The 22,358-nt window shown below is 36.0% G+C and overlaps 1 protein-coding gene across 1 annotated transcript in view; it reads left to right on the forward strand.

Annotated features, from left to right (window-relative positions):
* The window catches only part of AKAP9 (A-kinase anchoring protein 9), a 171,481-nt gene that overhangs the window by 13,864 nt on the left and 135,259 nt on the right, over positions 1-22,358 (forward strand). Inside the window, exons 2-3 of the mRNA XM_023507496.1 lie at positions 16,299-16,553; positions 21,875-21,919. Coding sequence (XP_023363264.1) covers positions 16,299-16,553; positions 21,875-21,919 — 300 coding nt within the window. The remainder of the gene's footprint in view (positions 1-16,298; positions 16,554-21,874; positions 21,920-22,358) is intronic.

Consider the following 22,358-nt stretch of genomic DNA (forward strand, 5'->3'; position numbering starts at 1 on the left):
GCCAAAAAAAAAAAAAAAAAAAAAAAGATTAATGACAAAAAGAAGACCTGGGCTGATCACAGTGGCTCACACCTGTAATCCTAGACTTCTGGGAGACCAATCTGGGAGGATCCCTTCAGCTCAGGAGTTCAAGACCAGTGAGCCAGACTCTGGCTCTACTAAAAATAGATAAACTAGCACCGGGCATGGTGGCAGGTGCCTGTAGTCCCAGCTACTCAGAAAGGAAGAAGCAGGTATCTTCTATACCACATATGTGCACATAAGCAATATATTGGTTTCCTTCGTACCATATGAGGTCTTGGGTGATTGGCTTCTTGTTCACTGTCATAGAGTATGTTCTTTCCCGTGTGCTGTTCTATCAGAGGAATTTACCTCAGCATCCATTTATCCGTTCAGTTTCCAGGTTTTTGCTGTTTTACTATTATAAATATTGCCATTGTGTTAATGTTTCTACAGGCTTAGAGATGTGCAGAGGTTGTGATCCCAAGGTTCTTCAGTCCTTGGGGGCTAATGACTGTGTTCAGAAATGGAGTAGGAAAAGAAAGTGAAGTCAAGAGTATGCTGATATTTGTGTTTTCTATATGCCTGGTTTTACTACATAAATGATCCCTTGACAGATATTTATGTGAGCTGTTGATGGATACTGAATATTCAACACCCATTATCACGGGCCCTGGAACTGACCAGATGCAGCAGTTCTTTTATTTTTTCCTGTGAAAAAATATGTGTATCATAAGGAATAAAAATTTATAACTAGACTTACAAATGATCAAACCTCAGATGCATTTCATGCAGCTAAGTGTGTCTGTCTATTACTAATATACCTTGCTTGAGGGAGTTTCTTTTATATGAACTGTACATTGTTATTTTTTTGTTTATTTTTAATGGGATTAGACTTAATTCTACAGAGACTAGATAACATTGGGGGTAGAGTACCACTCTTCTCACTTTTCATTGCTAGCAGTGACTGAGATCACAGCAAAGCCAGGCAAAGACAGGTGGCATCTGAACAGCACTGTCTTTGGGGATAAGATTTTTTGTAGGTATATTATTGTCATTTATCCTTTAAAAATAGTGATATTAGCATATGGGCCCATAATCATTTTATTAGTGAATATGCTTTACAGTTCTGTGAGGGAGGCAGCGAATATCTTTCAAAGAAGGAAACAGTCACCCATGGTCTCGTAACCCACAAGTAACCATTTTAAACAGTTGTTTATTCTTTGTTTCTATGCATATTTTAAAACTTTACTTGAATCATGCTCTGTATGCAGTTTTGTTACCCAAATTTATATTCAGAGCATTTTCTCACATTGAAATTTTTTTTAAACATTATTTTTGACAGCTATATAGTATTGCATGTGTGGTTATGTAGTAATATAACCATGGACCTCATCACTTCAGTGTTTTGCTTGTTTTTTAAGAAACTATGCAGGTATTCTGAAGTTTGAAGTAATAATGCCTAGAATTATTGTTCAGTGGTCCTTTTTTTCTGTAAAAACTAAATTACTTCTTTTCACTCAACGAATATTTATTGAGAGCTACTATTTTAGGCTTAGAGTACATAGTGTTGTTTTTTTATTAAAAATCACTGTTCTGTTAGAGCTTACCTTCTAGTTTTTTTGTTCTGAAATAATAGTATGACTTCATAAATCAGTAGCATGAGCCTAAAACTTATGTACTTAAAAGAATTTTTTTTTGTGAGTAGCATGCCGGGGCATCATAGCTCTCAGAAACCTCTAACTTGGGCTCAACAGATTCTCTTGCCTCAATTTTCTACTTTTTAGTAGAGACGGGAGTCTCGCTTTTCTCAGGCTGGTCTCGAACTTGTGAGCTCAAGCGATCCACCTGCTTAGCTTCCCAGAGTATTAGGAGCCACTGCGTCGGCCTTTCATCCTTATAATTGAGTGTACAGACAGGAGAAAAGGTTAAAAATTTCTACCCCATACCTGTAGAAACTAGAAGCAACCTTAAAAGATCCTTCTAATCTCCTTCTCCGTACAGTTGAAGAGACTTGAGTTCATGGCTTGTCCAGTGTCTAACACACATACCAAGTGTGTTAGAGTTTCTGTAGACACAAAACTTCCATTTAGTCTATTATATGTAATTCATATTCTTTTTAGAATATTATTTTATTTTTTATTTCAAAATATTAAGGGGATATAAATGTTTTTGGCTACCTGGATCATTTTTGTAATGCTTGAGCCTTGGCTATAGGTGTGCCCATCACCCAAATAGTGTTCATAGTACCCGTTAGGTTAGTTTATTCCTTTCTCCTCCTTCCTTCTCTCCCTGGTTGATTTCTACTGAGTTGTACTTCCTTTTGTGCACATTTGTGTTCATCGGTTAGTTCCAATTTTATAGTGAGTATATGTAGCGTTTGTTTTCCATTCTTGAGATTCTTTTTCTTTTTTTTTTTTTTGAGACAGAGTCTCACTGTGTTGCCCTCAGTAGAGTTCCGTGGCGTAATAGCTCACAGCAACCTCAAACTCTTAGGCTTAAGCAATTCTCTTGCCTCAGCCTCCCAAGTAGCTGAGACTACAGGCACCCACCACAACGCCCAGCTATTTATTTATTTATTTTGGTTGTGGTTGTGATTGTTGTTTGGTAGGCCTGGACTGGGTTCAAACTCGCCAGCTCCAGTGTATGTGGCTGGCACCCTAGCCACTGAGCTACAGGCACCAAGCCCATTCTTGAGATTCTTAAGAGAATGGTCTCCAATTCCATCCAAATTGTTGCAAATGGTATTAATTCATTTTTTTTTATGGTTGAATAGTACTACATGGCATACATATCCCATTTTATTAATGCACTCACGAGTTGATGGGCACTGGGGTTGAGTCCATATCATTGCAATGGTGAATTGTGCTGCAATAAACATTTGAGTGCAGATGTCTCTTTGATAAAATGAATTCTTTTCTTTTGGATAAATACCCAGCAGTAGGATTGCTGAATCGAATGATAGGTCTACTTGTAGCTCTTTGAGGAATCTCCGTAACTGTTGAAACATTGCCTAGTGTGTGCAAGGTGATGAAATTTTGTTAAAATATGCAAAATTCAGATGGTTCATTAAGTTTGTAGTTTGTTTTCTTCTTAGACATAAAAGTGTTCCAAAACCTTTATTTTTTTAAAAAGTCATTGGATTGAATGAGTTTATATGCATAAATAGCACCAGTGGCTGATTAATGTACAGTCCGGTGATCTTTTCTGTTCCTGATTTCCTCAGTTCTGTTTGGCACTGTTGTCTGCCAACAGTTTGTGTCTTTGTGATGTTGGAAAATATGCTCCAGAGCATCCTTAAAATGTTGCTTTTGTCTTGTTTGCTTTCATTTGCCCTACTTCAGCTCAGTGCCAAGGGTCTTCGAGTCCTCTGTTGTAATCTTTTTATTTCCTTCGTTAGGCTGCTGTTTTGTAATAGTTTGTATAGCATTCTTGTTTAACATTCATTAAGGACTTGTAATAGTTTGTATAGCATTCTTGTTATCATTCATTAAGGATTATTAGAAAGGCTTAAAGGCAGCACTAACAAGTACAAATTCTTATCATAATTAGAACTAATTAGGATTTCTTAATTTTTCTATAGCAAAAGCATTAAAAATACCTATAATAACAGCCATTTTTGAACTCTGGAGAGACAAGATGGCAATTTAAATAATGTTTTGTGCCATTCTCTTTAGGGCATATGAATGTTGTGTTTGTTTTTGCTTGCTCTCCAGTCTTGTCAAAAAAATACTTGTCGGTTTGGGGTTGGTGATTTCACTTGTTCATGTCTTTAAAGTTAGCGTTGTGGAATTGTGAGATGCAATGACAAATGAAAACAAGCTGAAAATACATGGAAAGCAAATTGGTATAATGGAAAGTTGGGGTTGGAGTCAGATATTCTTGTTCTATACTGTTTTGCTACTTACTACTTATGACTTTTGGCAAGTAACTCATATTCTTTAAACCTTAGCTTCCACATTCTTTTCTCAGTAAGATATTTCCAAACCTTTCCACACAAACCCCATCCAAATAAAGTCTTTTCTGTTGTAGGCTCTCCTGCTATCTGTATATTTTCTTCAAAACACTTTTTTTTTTTTTTCCTTTTTTTTTTTTTTTTGAGACGGAGCCTCAAGCTATCCCCCTGGGTAGAGTGCCATGGCATCACGCTCACAGCAACCTCCAACTCCTGGGCTCAAGCGAGTCTCCTGCCTCAGCCTCCCAAGTAGCTGGGACCACAGGCGCCCGCCACAACGCCTGGCCATTTTTATTTTTTTTTGGTTGCAGCCATCATTGTTGTTTGGCGGGCCCGGGCTGGGGATTCGAACCCGCCACCTTAGGTGTATGTGGCTGGCGCCTTAGCCGCTTGAGCCACAGGCACCGAGCCCAAAACACTTTTTAATCGTTTGAAATGATATATTGCTGTGTTTAGCTAACACAGCAATTTGTTTAATTTGTTTTTCCACCAACAAACAATTCATGAAAGTTGGTTTCAGTTTTATTCATCACTACATGCGATAAGGTTGGATACATGATTGGTATTCAATAAATAAACTTATGAGCTGATACATACTAAGTTATTTCCCTTAGAGGTATAAAACTTTGCAACTGCATTTCTTGTGGAAAGCCTGCACAAGGAAATGAGGACAAGAGAGGTACCCATACTACCTCCTTAAATACATGTAGGACTGTTGAGTGTAGGACGTCGTACACTAATTTTCATCTCATTGATTTCTCACAACTTGACAAAATAACAGGCCTAGACTAAAAGGTCCTTCTGTTAACAGATCACACATATATTTTGATTCACATCTAACATGGTGCCTGGCACATAGTAAACACTCTGAATACTCAAGAAACTAAAGAGGTTCCAAATAGTTGGGTGGGTTTTTTTTTTTTTTTTTGAAGTGATATCATAAAAGCTTGGCATGTTTTTATACAGCATTTTGAAGTTCATTGTTTTGTTGAGATGATCATTTATTTATAAATCTTGAATTTAAGGAATAAATTATTATTTACGTTACGTCATTTATTCATATTTTGGTCAGGGTAAGATTTTTGCTTGGGATCTGAACCAGTTTTGAAAGAGAAGTGTATATGGACCTAATATCTTTCCAGGAACTCTTCCAACTATTTCTGTGACTACATATGCTAACATTTTTATAATTGGCTTCAAAATGACAAACACAGATGGCTGTAGTCTGAGTTTTCAGCATATTTTAGAATAAATGTTTTCTCAGTAACTTAAAGTATATCATTTCAGCATCAGATGATTACCTAATTGAGTAGAGTTTTTTGCTTATCTGCTAGCTTGCCATTTTTCAGATTTAAAATAAAAATAGCTTAAATAGCTATAAGAAATTGGATATATGATAGGATCTTGTTCCTTCTCTCACATTTTGACCATATAGAACTGTTGCTAAAAAAAAAAGTTACTGTAGGTATTATTTCTCTGACAATTTAAATTTTGACTTTGTTTTTCTGTGTCAGAGAGGGGATATTATAGTGAAAGAGATTGTTTTTGTTTTTTACTTCATTTAATAAGTAGTAAATTATTCATTTTAATCCTGAAACCTTAGAACCATACAATAGGATTAGATATACATGTATATCATCTTAGTTCTTAGGTTCTATGAAATGATGCTTAAAAGTATTGCTTAGTGGGGTGACTTTTCCGTAAAAGGTAAATTATCTTTTTTTTACTCAACATGTTTTTATTGAGTATTGTCCTAGGTTTTATATATGTAGCAATAAACATAACAAAATTTCTTATCCTGGGAAGCGCCTGTGGCTCAAGGAATAGGGCTTTGTCCCCATATACTGGAGATGGCGGGTTCAAACCCAGCCCCAGCCAAAAACTGCAAAAACAAAAAAACCTTCTTATCCTCATAGGGCTTACCTTCTGATTCTAAAAAACTAATATAACCTCATGTTATCAGTAACATAGACCTAAAAGAATGTTTTGGTAATTTAATGTCCTTAGAAGTGATTTGTTCTAAATACTATAATAGAACAATTCTGCTTTTTATTCCATATCTGTCTCCTTTTTCATTGAGGGTCCATTTAGTAGTGGGTACTGTTGGCACAGACTTTTTATTTTTAAATCAAACTTTTTATAATGCAGAGTTTTAGTTTTTCTCTTTTGTTGTGTACTTACACATCTGAATCTAAGTATTAAATATAAATTATATATAAAATCTAATAGAGTTGGAATCTTAAACAAATCTTCATATTTGCCCTGATATGTTCTGCTGTCTAAATATATTATCTAATGCAGACAATATGGAATTTTAAGAAGTTTCTGAAATTGAGTATAAGTATCAAGAATGTCATTATTAATATTTTGTTAGCTTTGCATTCTGAGGGATCTTTACCTCTTTAAATCATGTGCCTAGACATCTGATTCTATTTATAGATAGTATATTTAGTAGTATTCTAGTTGGTTTATTTTTAAGAATGAATTTGCTATCCTCCAGAGTAGTTTAAATGCATTCCACCTGCTTAATAATGTAGAAATAGAGGCAACTGGCCTTGGCACCTGTTCCTCACACAGACATGAAGTACAATAATTGGATAGTTGCTAAATAACTGGGAACAAATTTAAATGTAATATATTTTTATATTCCATAAAGCTGATGATTAGCTATTTCTGGTATATGAATTAGATGCTTTTATAATACATATCTATATACTTTTTTCATCTATAGCACATAAGTATAAAACATATTGTACATTATTCTGTGGATAACGTTTGTTACATATTTTGGTAGTTAGTCATATTAACATCACTAAAAGAATTGTTCTAATACTTTGTATAATAAATTTCCTGGCTGTCATTGTAATTAGTCTAATTAATAGTTATAGGAATACTAGTAGTATTTCCTCTTGTTAAGGTACAAGGGAGCATTTTTATTCTTTTGTTTCTCAGAATGATTAAAGAACTCAAGTTAAATATAAGACTCAGTAGTTAATAGTTGCTTCATATAAAAATTAGAAAATTTATTACGTAAAAAGTTAAATGAGAAAAAGGAAAAATACCTGTAATCTCAAGTCTAGAGATATACCAAAGTGGTTATAGTTATAATCTTTCAGAATTTATCTGTACCTATGAGTACAATGTTATTAAAATTCAAGCTGGATGTAATTGTTGAACACTATGAGTCTGAAGCCTGCCTTGTTTTGTTAAAAAGAAATATAAATATTTTTCTTTCATAAACAGGTAGATATTATTGCAGTACTATTTTATACCTACTACTGTGTCATGGACATCTTTATTAGCAATAAGGGTTAGCATTAATATTTTTAGAACATTCACTGTAGTTAACCCAGAGTTACCTAAAGCATGTAATGTGTATGAATTTAGATAAAAGATGAGGTATTTTAGGTATATCCTAACCTGGTATTAAAAAATACTGGGGGGGGGGTGGCACCTGTGGCTCAGTGAGTAGGGTGCTAGTCCCATATACCGAAGGTGGCAGGTTCGAACCCGGCCCTGGCCAAACTGCCACCAAAAAAAATAGCTGGGCATTGTGGCAAGTGCCTATAGTCCCAGCTTCTCAGGAGGCTGAGGCAAGAGACTCACCTAAGCCCAAGAGTTGGAAATTACTGTGAGCTGTGACACCACAGCACTGTACTAAGGGCGACAAAGTAAGATTTAAGACTCTTGTCTCTAAAAAAAAAACCAATAAAACACTGGGTAGTATTCTAAGAAAGTTATTACCTTTCCCAGTTTTCTTTTACTTCATCTGCTTATGATAGCAAAAAGTTTCTTGATGTTAATATGTCCTTAACAACCTTTTAACACTTGCCCATTTCTCTCATAGCCAGAAGATATCCCCTTCCAGGATTTTAATAATAGTTTTTCATTGTACTGTAATTTTTGTTTACTTTTTATAAAATCACAAATGATATGGATTTTTAATTTATAACAGGGATAGACAGTCTCCTTTTAAAGTAAATTTATTTTTAATTACTTTTTAATTGATAAATAATAGATGTTCATATTTTGGGGGTACACATAATAATTTAATATACTCATAATCTGTAAAGATCAAATCAGTGTAATTGAGATATCAGTCACCTTAAGTACTTGTATCTGTCTTTTCTCCATGGTAGAAACATTTGAATTATTCTCTTCTAGCTGTTTTGAAATAGCAATAGGCTCGGCACCTATAGCTCAACCGGCTAAGGCGCCAGCCACGTACACCTAAGGTGGCGGGTTCGAATCCCCAGCCCGGACCCGCCAAACAACAATGACGGCTGCAACCAAAAAATAGCCGGGCGTTGTGGCGGGCGCCTGTGGTCCCAGCTACTTGGGAGGCGGAGGCAGGAGACTCGCTTGAGCCCAGGAGCTGGAGGGTGCTGTGAGCTGTAATGCCACGGCACTCTGCCCAGGGGGACAGCTTGAGGCTCTGTCTCAAAAAAAAAAAAAAAAAAAAAAAATAGCAATATATTATTCTGAACTAACTGTAGTTAGCCTACTGATCTATCAAATGCTAGGTTGTACTTCTTCTACCAAATTGTCACAGCCAGGCATGGTGGTCCACACCTGTAATCCCAGCATTTTGGGAAGCTGAGGTGGAAGGAGGCCAGCATTTTGGGAAGCTTGAGGCCAGGGTTACAAAATCAAAAAATAATAAATTAGCCTAGTGTGGTGGCACACATCTGCAGTCTTAGTTTCTTGGGAGGCTTAGCCAATAGGATCACATGAGCCCAAGAATTCAAGGTTGCAGTGAGCTATAATCAGGTCATTGCACTCCAGCCTTGATGACAGAGCAAGTTGCAGTCTCAAAAACAAAACTCTTCATTTGTACCCTTTAATCAACCTCTTTTCGCAACCCCCTACCCCCACCCTCCCACCCTTCACGACCTCTGGTAACCAGCATTGTATTCTCTTCATGAGATCCAATATTTTAGCTCCCACATATGAATGAGAATGTGTGATGCTTGTTTTTTGCACTGTATTAAGTGTTCCCTTTTCTCTCCATCCTCACTATATCTGTAACTTTTTATATTTTTAATAATAGCTATTCTGACTGGTGTAACAGCTATTTTATATTTTTAATAATAGCTATTCTGATTGGTGTAATAGCTATTCTAACTGCTATCATACTGTGGTTTTAATTTACATTTACCTGATGATTAGTTATGTTGAATACTTTTTCACATTGTTGGCAGTTTATATATCTTCTGAAAAATATCTGTTCATGTCCTTTGCCCACCTTTCAATGGGATTTTTGTTTTTGCTGTTGTTGAATTGTTTGAGTTCCTTATAGATTCTGAATATCAGTCCTTTGTTGAATTCACAATTTGCATATATTTTCTCCCATTCCGTAGGTTGTCTTTTCACTCTATTGATTATTTTTGTTATGTAGGTGTTATTTAGTTTCTCATTTATATATTTGCTTTTGAGATGTTAGTCATGATTTCTTGCCTAGGCCAATGTCCAGAATTTTTCCTGAGTTTTTCCGACAAGTTTTATAGTTTTAGTGTTATATTTAAGTATTTTATACATCTTGAGTTAATTTTTGTATATGCCAAGAGATAAGATCTAGTTTCTTTCTTCTGCATCTAATTCTTCATTCTTCTGAAATACAATTTGTCATCTGGGAAAAAAATTCATAAGCTTTTTAGCTTGAGGTTACTTGTGCTTTTGAGGTCTTACACAAAAAACCTTTGCTCAAAACAATGTCCTGGAGTTTTTTTCAAATGTTTTCTTAGGAATTTCTTAGTTTCAGGTCTTAGATTGAAGTTCTTTTTTAGTTTGATTTGATTTTTACGTGGGGTGAGAGATAGAATATAGTGTCTTCTGTGTGTGGTCACCCAGTTTTCCCAGTATCATTTATTAAAGAGAATTTTCTTAGTGCCTTTGCCAAAAATTATCTGGTTATAAATCTGTAAATTTATATATGGGTTCCATTGGTCTGTGTATCTGTTTTTATGCCAGTGTCTTGCTGAATTTGGTTACTATGGATTTGTAGTACATTTTGAAGTCAGGTAGTGTGATGGTTCTGGCTTTATTCTTTTTGCTCTGAATTGCTTTGGCTATTTGGCAATCTTTGGTGATTCCATATAAATTTTGGAATTATTTTTTCTATTTCTGTGAAGAGTATCATCAGTATTTTGATAAGGATGAACTGAATCTATAATTTGATTTGGGAGTATTGTTACTTTAACATCCTTAATTCTTCCAATCTGTGGGTATGGAATATCTTTCCATTTTGTGTGTGTGTGTGTGTGTGTGTGCGCTCTTCAGTGTCTTTCATTAGTGTTTGTAATTTTCCTCATCTATATCTTTCATTTCCTTGGTTAAATTAGTTTCTAAGTATTTGGTATTCTTTGTATCTAACCTAAATGGGATTGCATTCTTGTTTTCTTTTTTAGGTTGCTTGCTGTCGGTATATACGCGTATCCTGATTTTTATATCCTGATTTTGTATCCTGAAAATTTACTGAATTTGTTTATGAGTTCAAACAGTTTTTTGGTGGCATCTACATTTTTCCAAGTATAAGATCATATTGTCTATGACCAAGGCTAATTTGACTTCTTCCTTTCCAATTTGGATCCCCTTTATACTTTTCTCTTGCCTGAATGCTTTGGCCAGGACTTCCAGCATTAAGCTGAATGAAATTGGAGGAATAGGCATCTTGTTTGTTCCACCTCTTAGAGGGAAGGTTTTTAATTTGTTCCCATTCAGTATGATATTTGCTGTAAGTTTGTCATATATGGGCATTATTATTTTGAGGTATGTTTCTTCTACACCTAGTTTATTGAGGGTTTACATCATAAACATAAAGAGTTGTTGAATTTTATCACTTTCTTCAGCATCTGTTGGAATGATCCTTTGGTTTTTGTTCTTGGCTCAGTTAATGTTTATTGATTTGTTAAGCCATCCTTGCATTCCTGAAGCAAGTGCCACTTGATCATGGTGAATGATCTTTTTAATGTGCTATTGAATTTGGTTTGCCAGTGTTTTGTTGAGGATGTTTGCAACTGTGGTGGTCATCAGTGATATTGGCCTATAGTTTTATTTTTATCTCTGTCTGAATTTTGATATGAGGATAATGTTGACTTTGACCTTGTGGAATGAGTTTGGAAGTCTTCCCTCTTCTTTAATTCTTTCGAAGAGTTTGAGTAGAATAGATATTAGTTCTTTGTTAAATGTTTGGCAGAATTCAAGATTGAAGCCATCAGATCTTGGGCTTTGCTTTGATGGGATTGCCCCCCTCCCTTTTATAATTTTTTTTTCTAGAGACAGGGTCTCGTTCTGTCATCCAGGCTTGAGTGCTTTACCACAATCACAATTCATTGTGACATGGAACTTCTGGGCTCAAAGGATCCTCTTATCTCAGCCTCCTATAGCTAGGACTATAGGAGGGAGTATAGGTATTCTCCATCATGCACAGATAATTTTTTAAAAAATTTTTGTGGAAACAAGGTCTCTTGATGTTGCCCAAGCTGGTCTTGAACTCCTGGTCTCAAGCTATCCTCTTATCTTGGCCTCCCAAAGTGCTGGGATTACAGGCTGAGCCACTGCACCCAACCTGATCTGTGTTTCACTGTTGATTTGTTGAAGTTTCCTGTTTCTTCATAGTTCAAATTTGATGCGTTTTATGTGTCTAGGAATTTATCCATTTCCTCTAGGTTTTCAGATTCATTAGTGTAGAGTTGCTCATGATAGTCTTTAATGATTCTGGGCATTTCTGTGTTCTCAGTTATATATCCTTTTTCATATCTGTTTTTATTTATTTGAGTTTTCTCTTTTTCTTTAGTTTTTCTAGCTAAAGGTTTGTTAATTTTGTTTGTCTTTTCACACTTATCAACTTTTTTTGTTTGTCTTTTCAAACTTTTCAACTTTTTGTTGGTTGTCTATAATTTTTTTTTTGCCTCAATTTTATTTCTTATTTCTACTGAGGTTTATTATTTCTTTCCTCCTGCTGATTTTGGGTGTGATTGGCTCTTGCTTTTCTAGTTCCTTAAGGTTTGTCATTAGGTTGTTTATTTGAAGTATTTGTTTTTTAATATAGAAGTTTATTGCTATAAAATTCTGTCTTAATACTGCTTTTATTGTATCCTGTAGATTTTGGGGGTTGTATTTCTGTATTCATTTGTTTAAAGAAGTTTTTAAATTTCCATCTTAATTTCTTCATTGACCGATTGTTCATTGTGGGTCACATTGTTTGTTAATGTCCATATGTCTGTGTACTTTCTGAGGTTCTTGTTATTGGTTTCTAGTTTTTATTTCTTTGTGGTTGGAAAAGATAACTTGACCTGATTTCTATTTTTTTTTAATTTGAGACTTATTTTATGGCCTAAGATGGTCTGTTTCGGAGATAATGTTTCATGTGCTGAGGAAAAGAGCTTGTATACTCTGCAGCCGTGAGGTGAAATGTTCTGTAACTGTCAGGCCTGTTTGGTCTAATGTGTGATTTAACCCTGATGTTTCCTTGTTGATTTTCTGCCTGGATAAACTGTCCTCTATGGAGAGTACTGGGTTGATGTCCCCTGCTACTGTTGTATTGCAGTCTCTATATCTCCCTATTAAAGTTTGGTTTATATGCTTTGGAGCTCTTGTGTCTGGTGCACATTTTTAATTTTTCGTCTTCTTGTTGAATTGACCTCTGTGTTGTTATGTAGTGACCTTTCTTTTTACACTCTTTGATTTGTAGTCTATTTTATCTAACGTAAGTATTGTTAGTTTTCTTTTTTGTTTCCAGCTGTGTGGAATATCTTTTTCCATTTCTCCTTTCTTTATTTTTCTTTTCTCCATTTAGCCACTCTTAGCTTTTTTATTAGAGAATTAAGTGCATTTACATTCAGTGTTATACTTAAGTGAGGTCTAATGCTGTCATTTTGCTGCTTGTTTTTTGTTGTTGTTTAACTCCTATGTCCCATTTTTCATTTCTTTACATCTTCCTTTGTGGTTAAATGATTTTCTCTGGCACTATGTGTTAATTTCTTGCCTTTTATTTTTAGTGAATCCATTATAGGTATTACTGTGGTTATCCTTTGTAGCTTACAAAAAGCTTAGATATAAGGAGAGATGACAAGTTAACTAGATCACACAGGGAAGAATAAAAATAAAGAGAACATGAAAAAACTCCGCTCTGTACTTTACCTCCCTTGCCTCCACATTTTGACTCTGTTGTCTAAATTTCCTTCTTTTTCTATTGGCTATCTCTTTGCAGGTTGGTGTAGGATTTATTGTTTTTGATACATTTGTCTTTTGTGCTTCATACCAGAGTTATGCATGGAGTACACACCAGTTACAGTGTTAGAGTAGGCTGGGTTTGTCTGTGTACTTAATTTTACCCCAGTGGGTTGTTAGACCTTCAAGTGTTTTCTTTTTTCACATTAGTGTTCTTTTTTTTCCTTTCAGATTTAAGATCTTCTGTAGCATTCGTCTACCACAGTTCTGGTGGTGCTGAATACTCTCAGCTTTTGTTTGTCTGTGAAAGACTTTTTTTCTCTTCTTAATATTTAAGGGATAGCTTTGCTGGCATACTATATTCTTTGGTGATAATTTTTTTCTTTCAGCACTTTGAAAATGTCCTCCCACTCCCTCTTGGCCTACATGGTTTTTGTTGAGAAGTCTGTGAAAAGCTAGACGAATTTTAACTCCTTTGTTGTTATTTGTTTCCTTCCTCTTACTGCTTTAAGGATCCTCTCTTTGCCCATGACCTTTAAGAATTATGCCTTGGGTAGTAGTATTTGGGTTGGATCTGCTTGGTGTCACTCATCTTTTCATACCTTGATACTTCTATTTCTCTCACCGTTTGGTAAGTTTTCCGTTGTTATTTCTTTTAATAGGCTTTTTACCCCTTGCTCTTGCTCAGCTCCCTCTTGAGCACCAGTAATTTTTAGATTTGGTCTTTTGTGGTAATTTCCCATATTTTACAGGTGACTTTTGCTGTTTCATTTTTTCCCCCTCCTTTTTTTTTTAATTGCCTGTTTTTGAGTTCACTGGTTCCTCTGCTTGATCCAGTCTGCTGGTGAGAGCCTCTGCTGAAAGGTTCAGTTCTGCAAATGTATTTTTCTTTCTTGCTTTTTTATTTCAGAATAATATGAGGGTACAAACGATTAAGTTACAGTTCCATTGTTAGGTATGGTCCCTGTTGTATTTTTCGGTTGTAAGATTTCTGTTTGATTTTTTTAAAAATTATTATTTCAGTGTCTTTGTTAAATTTCTCAGATAGATTTCTAGATTGCTTTTATGTGCTATCTTGGAGATCACTAAATTCTTAAAACTTCTACTTTGAATTCTTGGTCAGAATCAGGTGTTGTGGCTCACACCTATAATCCCAGCACTCTGGGAGGCCAAGGAGGTGGATCACTTGAGACCAGCCTGAGCAAGAGTGAGACTCCATCTCTACTAAAAATAGAAAAAACTAGCTAGGCATGGTGACAGGCACCTATAGTCCCAGCTAGTCTGGAAGCTGAGGCAAGAGGATTGCTCAAACCCAAGATTTGAGGTTGCTGTGAGCTATGATGCCACAGCACTGTACCCAAGGTGACAGAGTGAGAGTCTGTCTCAAAAAACTTGGGTCAGAGAGCTTGCTGTCTCATTAAGGTCAGTCACTCATTTCTTACTCTTACTTGTTTGGAGAGGTCATACTTACGGATATGCACCTATAAAGGACTGATTTCTTTTTCTAAAGTCATCTGTTTGGCTTGTTTGATTTTATTATTGGATAAGTTTGTGTAGAGACTCTTTGTAATTTACCTTTGGATTGTCTTTCTTATCCCTCTTCCCCACTGGGCCAGTGCCTGCATTTTGGAACTAAATGGCACCTTAAGCCCTTGTTTGCCTCAGTCTAGAATAGTGTCACCTGTTCCAAATGGGAGCTGTCCCAAAAGGATTTCATGTCAGTAGGGTGGAAGGCTGGCTAGGGGTTCCTGCCCAGAGAACGTGTGGGGCGAACCTCCCACATCACACTGCTGCTGAACAATACTCTGATTTGGTGTCTCCTCCAGGCGAGTTCCAGAGCAGAGTTCCCAGGCCTGCAGGTGGTGGTTCCACCTCCCCCCTTGTCTTTGTCCTCAGCATATTTCTTTCTTCAGACATTCTCAGTACTTCTCATGGGTTGAGGTAGGGACAGAACTCCTGCTAGGAAACCTACAGTTGCAGGGAAAGCTGGTTGTCCCCCTTGATTTTACATTTTTTCAGAATAGAAACCAGGAGTTGAGAAATTTTCTGCACTTGATACTGAGCAGACTGGGGTGAGGTGTGTTGTGGGTATGGAAATTCAATTCTTTTAACATCTGCTTGGAGTTTTTTTACTTCTCTTTGGCCCCAGGAACCGTCTCCACCTCATGTTTGTGTTCTTGGAGATTGCTAATAATAATCTGTATCCTATATATTTGTTTTGTTTTGTTTTTTTCCTTTTTTTGAGACAGAGTCTTACTCTGTTGCCTAGGCTAGAGTGCTGTGGCATTAGCATAGTTCACTGCAACCTCAAACTCCTGGGTTCAAGCAATCCTTTTGCCTCAGCCTCCTGAGTTGCTGGGACTATAGGTGCCCATCACAATGCCTGGCTGATTTTTCTATTTTTAGTACAGACAAGGTCACACTCTTACTTAGGCTGTTCTCAAACTCCTGAGTTTTAGGTATCCGCCTGCTTTGGCCTCTCAGAGTGCAGGGATTACAGGTGTGAGCCTATGCCCGGCCTATTTTTGTTTTTCTGGGAGTGGGAGTGAATTCAGTTTGCTTTCACCCTGCAATTTTGGAACTGAAACCCTTAGTTCTTAAAATAAATTTAAATAAGAAAACCCAGTGGGCGAAATACATGAAATGATCACGTAAGGGCATCACTAGGATACTGATGATGACATACAAGTGGTTAAGAGCTGAAAAAGCAGTACTGTTTGATATTTATTTTTGTCTTTTTCCCCATTATAAACAGCTGTACTGACCCCTATGTAAGTAAATCTTTTTGCATGAACTAATTCTCTGTAGTATAAAGTAATAGAAAACCACAGAAATTGCACAAAGCAAATGCATTTAGAGCTCTGTTGTGTGTATGTGTGTGTGTTGGTGTGTTCTTGTGTTTTTATATAGTCTCAAATCCAGAGATGATACTCTCACAAAATAGTGAATGACAGTTTCTGTTCCCCTAATTTTTCTTGACTCTAGGCTAATTTTCTTTTCTTCAGATATGACATTTTCAGTCTCACATTTCAATAGGTTCTTTCAGAAATACATAGTATCTTTCCTTTTCAGTAGTTACTCCTGTACTGAAGACTGCAACAGTTGTTCTTTATTTTATCATCGTTTTTTATTTCGCGATAGTTTGACAATGACAATTTTCTTTTTCCTGTAGCTTGCCCAGTTTCGACAAAGAAAGGCTCGCTCTGATGGACAGAATTCTGCCAAGAAGCAGAAAAGAAAGAGAAAAACTTCAGGCAGTAAACATGATGTATCTGGATATCATGGCTTGGATACTGATCAATCACAATGTGATGAGTTGTACATAAATAGTTCTCAGAGAGTAGGATCATCCGTGACTCCTGACTCCACAGTAACAAGACCTCTACATAGAGAAATTGTCAAGCATGACCAGGTCTTCTCTGCTGAAGTAAGTATTCATCCAGGTTTTTACATATAATAGTTCTAAATGGAGAACAGTTGTAAGGGCAACAGTCATTAGCACCCTGAGCAGTTTTATCAGTGATTTTCATGTCCTTTTGAAAGCTTCATTAGTATGATAACTAAACAGTCATACCTAAAATATTTGATAACCTATAAGAAGGAATTTTGTGAGCTTAATTCACTAATTCCTTATTGAGCAACTGTAGTATACCAAGGATTGAGCACCAGGGATAAAAAGATGAATATGACCGTCTCTGCCATTGGAAAAATCAGTCTAGGGTAGAGGTGGATATGAAAATACGCAGTGTACTACTCTTCATTAGAGCTACGCTAGGAACAGTGTACATGGCATGCTAGAGTGCAAGGAAAGCCCAATCAGCCTTGTGTATGTATTTGGGATTTTGATACATGGGATTTGAGCTTGGTGCAGAAGATTGGGATTGGCAGTGAAGGTATGCTGCTCATCATAAGAGTGGGAGAGGGAGAGTGCCTCACAGGTAAGAATACGAATACACTAATAAGAACAGAAGCCTGGAAGTGTTACTGGATACGTGCTGTGTAACATTTATTCTTCAGATATAGGCAAGGAGATATTCTAGACATTCTTACCATCTGTGGTAGTTGGGTTCTAGAAGTTGCCACAAATGCTAAATAATGAATACTGATCCATTGCCTTTTTTTTTTTTTTTTAGAGACAGAGTCTTACTTTGTTACCCTCGGTAGAGTGCTGTGACATCACAGCTCCCAGCACCCTCCAACTCCTGGGCTTAGGCGATTCTCTTGCCTCAGCCTCCCAAGTAGCTGGGACTATAGGTGCCTGCCACAGCACCCAGCTATTTTTTGGTTGCAGTTTGGCTGGGGCTGGGTTCGAACCTACCACCCTTAGTATATGGGGCCAGCACCCTACTCACTGAGCCACAGGCACTGCCCTGATGCACTGCCTTGCTTTTGAGGGAAGTATAGGGTTAGGTTCCTGCAAGCCACTGATGACATTCTTATCAACTAGCTGATACATAATCTCGTTTTATGTTTGTTTCTGTTTCAAGACATCTTATTTAATGTGTATTGTTGATTCATTAACATTGAACCCATGGCCAATAGCACTAAAGCTCATACCTGAATAAATCGTGTCTAACACACAAATTTGTTCTGTAAGGTATGTCACAACTTTCCTGATCTTAGGAACACTAGACAGCATTTCAACATTATATTTGGGGGCCATTTTAAGCAGTGAAATCACCAACAAAAAGCATAAAATGTGGAAAATGTAGCACTAAATAGATGGTGAAAATTGTGAGAGCTCTAAATAGATGGTTTACATTGTGAGAGCTGGAACAAGCAGTGATGCCTCATTCTCCCTCAGCTAGGACTGTGTGTGTTGGGTGACATATTTTTTACTGCTCTACTCGTGTCCGTGAATTACCATGATGTGTTGCTACAAATACTTAATTTGTGGTTGCAAATGCATTTTATTGATAGTTGGATTCACAGTTACAGAATCTATAAATAAAGAGGATCAGCTGTATTCTCACCGTAATATGATGTGTAAATGTTACTTACCTCTGGTTTTTTTTTTTTTTTCACTTTCTTGATAGTGTCCTTTGATACAAAAATTTTTAATTTTGATGAATTAAGTTATGTTTTTTCATTAGTTGCTTGTGCTTTTGGTATGATATCTAAAGCTACTTTTGTCAAGTTTAATATTATGAAAATTTACATCTAATTTTTCTTTGAAGACTTTTTAAATTTGGGGGCTTAAATTTTGGTCTTTAATCCATTTTGAAGTTAATTTTCGTTTGTGATGAGAGGGCAGTGTCCAACTTCATTTTTTTGCATGGGGATATCCATTCATCTCAATACCATTTACTGAAAAGATAATTCTTTCCCAACTAATTGTCAATGACTATAAAGATGAGGGTTTATTTCTATCCCCTTGATTATATTCTGTAGATCTCTGTGTTAGCCTTTACTGTAATAGCATGCCCCAGTGTTGATTATTGTAGCTTTGTAACAAGTGTTGAGTTTATCGATTTCATTCTTTTTCAGGATTGATTTGGCTATTCTGGGCCCCTTTCAATCAGTTTTAAGATCAAGTTTTCCATTTCTGCATAAAAAGAAGGGAGGGATTTTTGACAGGGATTGCATTGAATCTATAGGTAAATTTGGGTAATACTGTCACCTTAAGAACAGTAAGTCTTTCAGTCTGTGAGTACAGGTTGTCTTTTTAATTTATTTAGGTCATCTTCAATCTTTCAATGTTACTTTATAGTTTTTAGTGAACAAGTCTTGTACTTGTTAAGTATATAAGCATTTTACTGCTTTTTGTTGCTGTTTAAATAGAATTGTTCTCTTAACTTCATTATCTGATTGTTCGTTATTAGTGTATAGAAGTACAACTGATGGGTGGTGCCCCTCAGTGGGTAGGGCGCTGGCCCCATATACCAAGAATGGCGGGGTCAAACCCAGCCCCCGCCATGTTGCAACAAAAAAAAATAGCTGGGCGTTGTGGCAGGCACCTGTGGTCCCAGCTACTTAGGAGGCTGAGGCAAGAGAATCGCCCAATAGCTGGAGGTTGCTATGAGCTGTGACACCACTGCACTCTATGGAGAGCAACAAAGTGAGACTCTATCTCTAAAAAAAAAAAAAAAAAAAAGCACAACTGATGTTTTTATATTGATCTTGTATCCTGCAGCTTTGTAGAACCTATTAGCTCCCTCCAGTATGTTTTTGTATGTGTGAATTCCTTAGATTTTATCTGTATGCAAGATCACATCTGCATACATTTCTTTTCCAGTGTTGATGTCTTATTTCTTTTTCTTGCCCATTGCCATGGCTAGAACCTCTTGTTGAAAAGATGTGGTGAGAGCAACCTTCTTGTATTTTTTCTTGTCTTAGGTGAAAAGCATTCCTTTTCCCCCATTGAGTATTATATAAGCTGTTTTGTTGTTGTTGTTGTTGTTGGGTTTTTTGGTAGGTAACTTTTATCATATTGAGGGAGTTCTATTCCTGGTTCATGGGTTGTTTTTATTATGAATAAGTGTTGAATTTTGTTAAAGACTTTTTCTGTATCTTTTGAGATGACTTTAAAACAAAAACTATTACTAGGACAACAGGTCCATTCTTAGTGTGAGTTCAGTTATTTTAAATACTGAGGTTTTTTATGCTCTGACATACAGCCTTATTTCTGTTCCTCAGACCGGATAATTTCAATTGATCTATCGAAGTTTGCTGATTCTTCTTACTTCTTAGATCTGTTATTCATTCTCTCTAGTGACTTTTTTATTTCCATTGTTTTCCTTTTCAACACCAGGATTTCTCTTTTGTTCTTTGATAATTTCTTTCTGTTTGTTTATTTAGTGGTATGATTCTGCTCCCTTGCTTAGGCTGGAATGCAGTGGCACAATCATCACTCACTGTGGTCTTGAACTCGTGGACTCAAGTGACCTCCCATCCAGCTCCCTGAGTAGCTGGGAATACAAGTGCATGCCACCATGCCTGGATACTGATTTTTACTTTTTTAGAGGTGGGGTCTTGCTTGTTGCCCAGGCTGGTCTTAAACTCCTAGACTCAAGGAATCCTTCAGCCTTAGCCTCCCAAGTAGCTTGGATTATAGGTGTGGACCTCTATTTGATGAGGTGTCATTCTTACAGTTTTTGTAGTTTTAAAAAATACTAATTCCTTTAGTTATTTGATGATAATATTTAAGACAGCTTTTCATCTATTAAGTCCAATATCTGTGTTTCCTCAGGGAGGATTTCTATTGATGACTGTTTTTCTGTGCATAGACCATACTTTCCTTTGTATTTGTGTGTTGTGTAGTTTTTAAAAAACTGGACATTTTATACATACAGTGTGGCAGCTCTACTGCTTGATTCAGTCTGAAAGTTATTAACCTTTTTCTACACAACAAATCAATATTTGGGTTCTTCATTACAGTTTCAGCATTTTGAATGCAACAGTTTTCTTATTCATAATTTAATTCTCAGTGCTACAGTTTCTAGTACACACTGTGCATTAAATCAATAAACGGGGCGAGGGGGTTGCATAATGACAATATTTTACATTTAAAAGAGTTATCTCCTGAGGTAGAAACCACTGTAACAGCATTTTAGAGTAGCAGGTTTCTGTTCCTGGCATTAGTTGCTACTTCCTGGAGAAGGTAAACTTAGAACTTGATCTTGAATGTTGAGTAAAATTTTTATATGTGTAGATGAGAGAGGAAATGAAACAGTGACTGTTAATGTTTGTTGAATGAAAAGGTGAATGTCTCCAAGTCTCACTTTCCTCACCAGTAAAATGAGATTATGCGCTCAGCTGAAAAGATGAACAGCGAAAGCAGTACTTTTACAGTCAGAAAATACGGATTTCTACCTTCACTCTTCCTATTACTTCCCAGCTGAGGGAAACTTGAAAAAGCCACTTACTTGACACTTAAATCTGAGGGATGCGATTAGGAACCAAGATTTCTCTTTCAGCGTACTTTTGTAAGCTGCAAAGATGTTATCACAACAAAAGTTACTATTTATTTTTCAAGTTGTTCTTTAGAATCAAGATTTTTTTATTCTTCTTTTAGAGAAATTGAGCATTTTTGATACTAGCACTTTAGGACTTTTTTTTTATTTAAAAGTAGTACAGTAGTTTCCCCTTATCTGTGAGAGATTTGTTCTAAGACCTCCAGGAGATGCCTGAAATTGTGGATAGTACTGAACCCAGTTACACTATTTTTTTCCTTTCTGTACATAATTATGGTAAAGTTTAATTTATAAATTAGTTCCCAGTACTCTTGCTCTCTAGAGCCATTATTATATAAGGTAAGGGTTGTTGAACACAAGCCCTGCAATACTGCAACAGAAGGTGTGGTAACTAAGTACCTATTGGACAGGTAGCCTATATGGATATGCTAAACAAAGGAATGATTCAAGTCATGGGTAGCATGAAGTGAGATTTCTTTGTGCTACTCAAAATAATGTGCAATTTAAAACTTAATATATTGTTTATTTCTGTTAACTGTGGTTAACAAATTGCAAGAACCAAAGCCGTGGAAAAAGGGGGACTATTGTACTTTTCAATTGCAAAAGATATGTACCATATACTAGAGCATATGTGAAAGTACCCCTTGATACTTTCATGTTAAGAAAAATTCCTAGTGGCAGATTAATTGCATTATTTTGCCCTTGTGATTTTGAATAATTTTTACTAGTTTTTTAATGGTCTTTTATGTGAGTTTTCTATCATATGTTACCAACAATCATAGCCAGAAAAAAAAAAAAAAATGGTAATTGTAATTGGCTTTTGCTTTTGTTTTAGCCTGAAAGTGAAATTTCAACCACAGCTGAAGATTACAGTTCAGAGGTAAGACTAAATTATATCATGATTTCAAATATCATTGTGAAATTGATGTTTTATCTTATTGTAATTATTGATTATTGCTATTTTATTTCTTATAATACATGCTTCTATTATATTTTTACAAATATAATAAAACCTATATATGTATTATATATAAAACCTATATATAGTATTTTATGTATTATATAAATATATATAGATATAATATATATATAAATGTACAAAACTGCTATATAATATAATGTAAATGACTATAAAATGTAAGGGTTATGTTTTACCGATACATCTCTCTTCTTTTTTTTTTTTTTTTGAGACAGTCTCACTATGTCGCCCTTGATAGAGTGCTATGGTGTCACAGCTCACAGCAACCTCAAACTCTTGGGCTTACGCGATTCTCTTGCCTCAGCCTCCCAAGTAGCTGGGACTACAGGCGCCTGCCACA

Source organism: Otolemur garnettii, unplaced genomic scaffold (assembly GCF_000181295.1).
Source record: "Otolemur garnettii isolate 467f Iridium unplaced genomic scaffold, OtoGar3 scaffold00005, whole genome shotgun sequence".
Classification (NCBI taxonomy): Eukaryota; Metazoa; Chordata; class Mammalia; order Primates; family Galagidae; genus Otolemur; species Otolemur garnettii.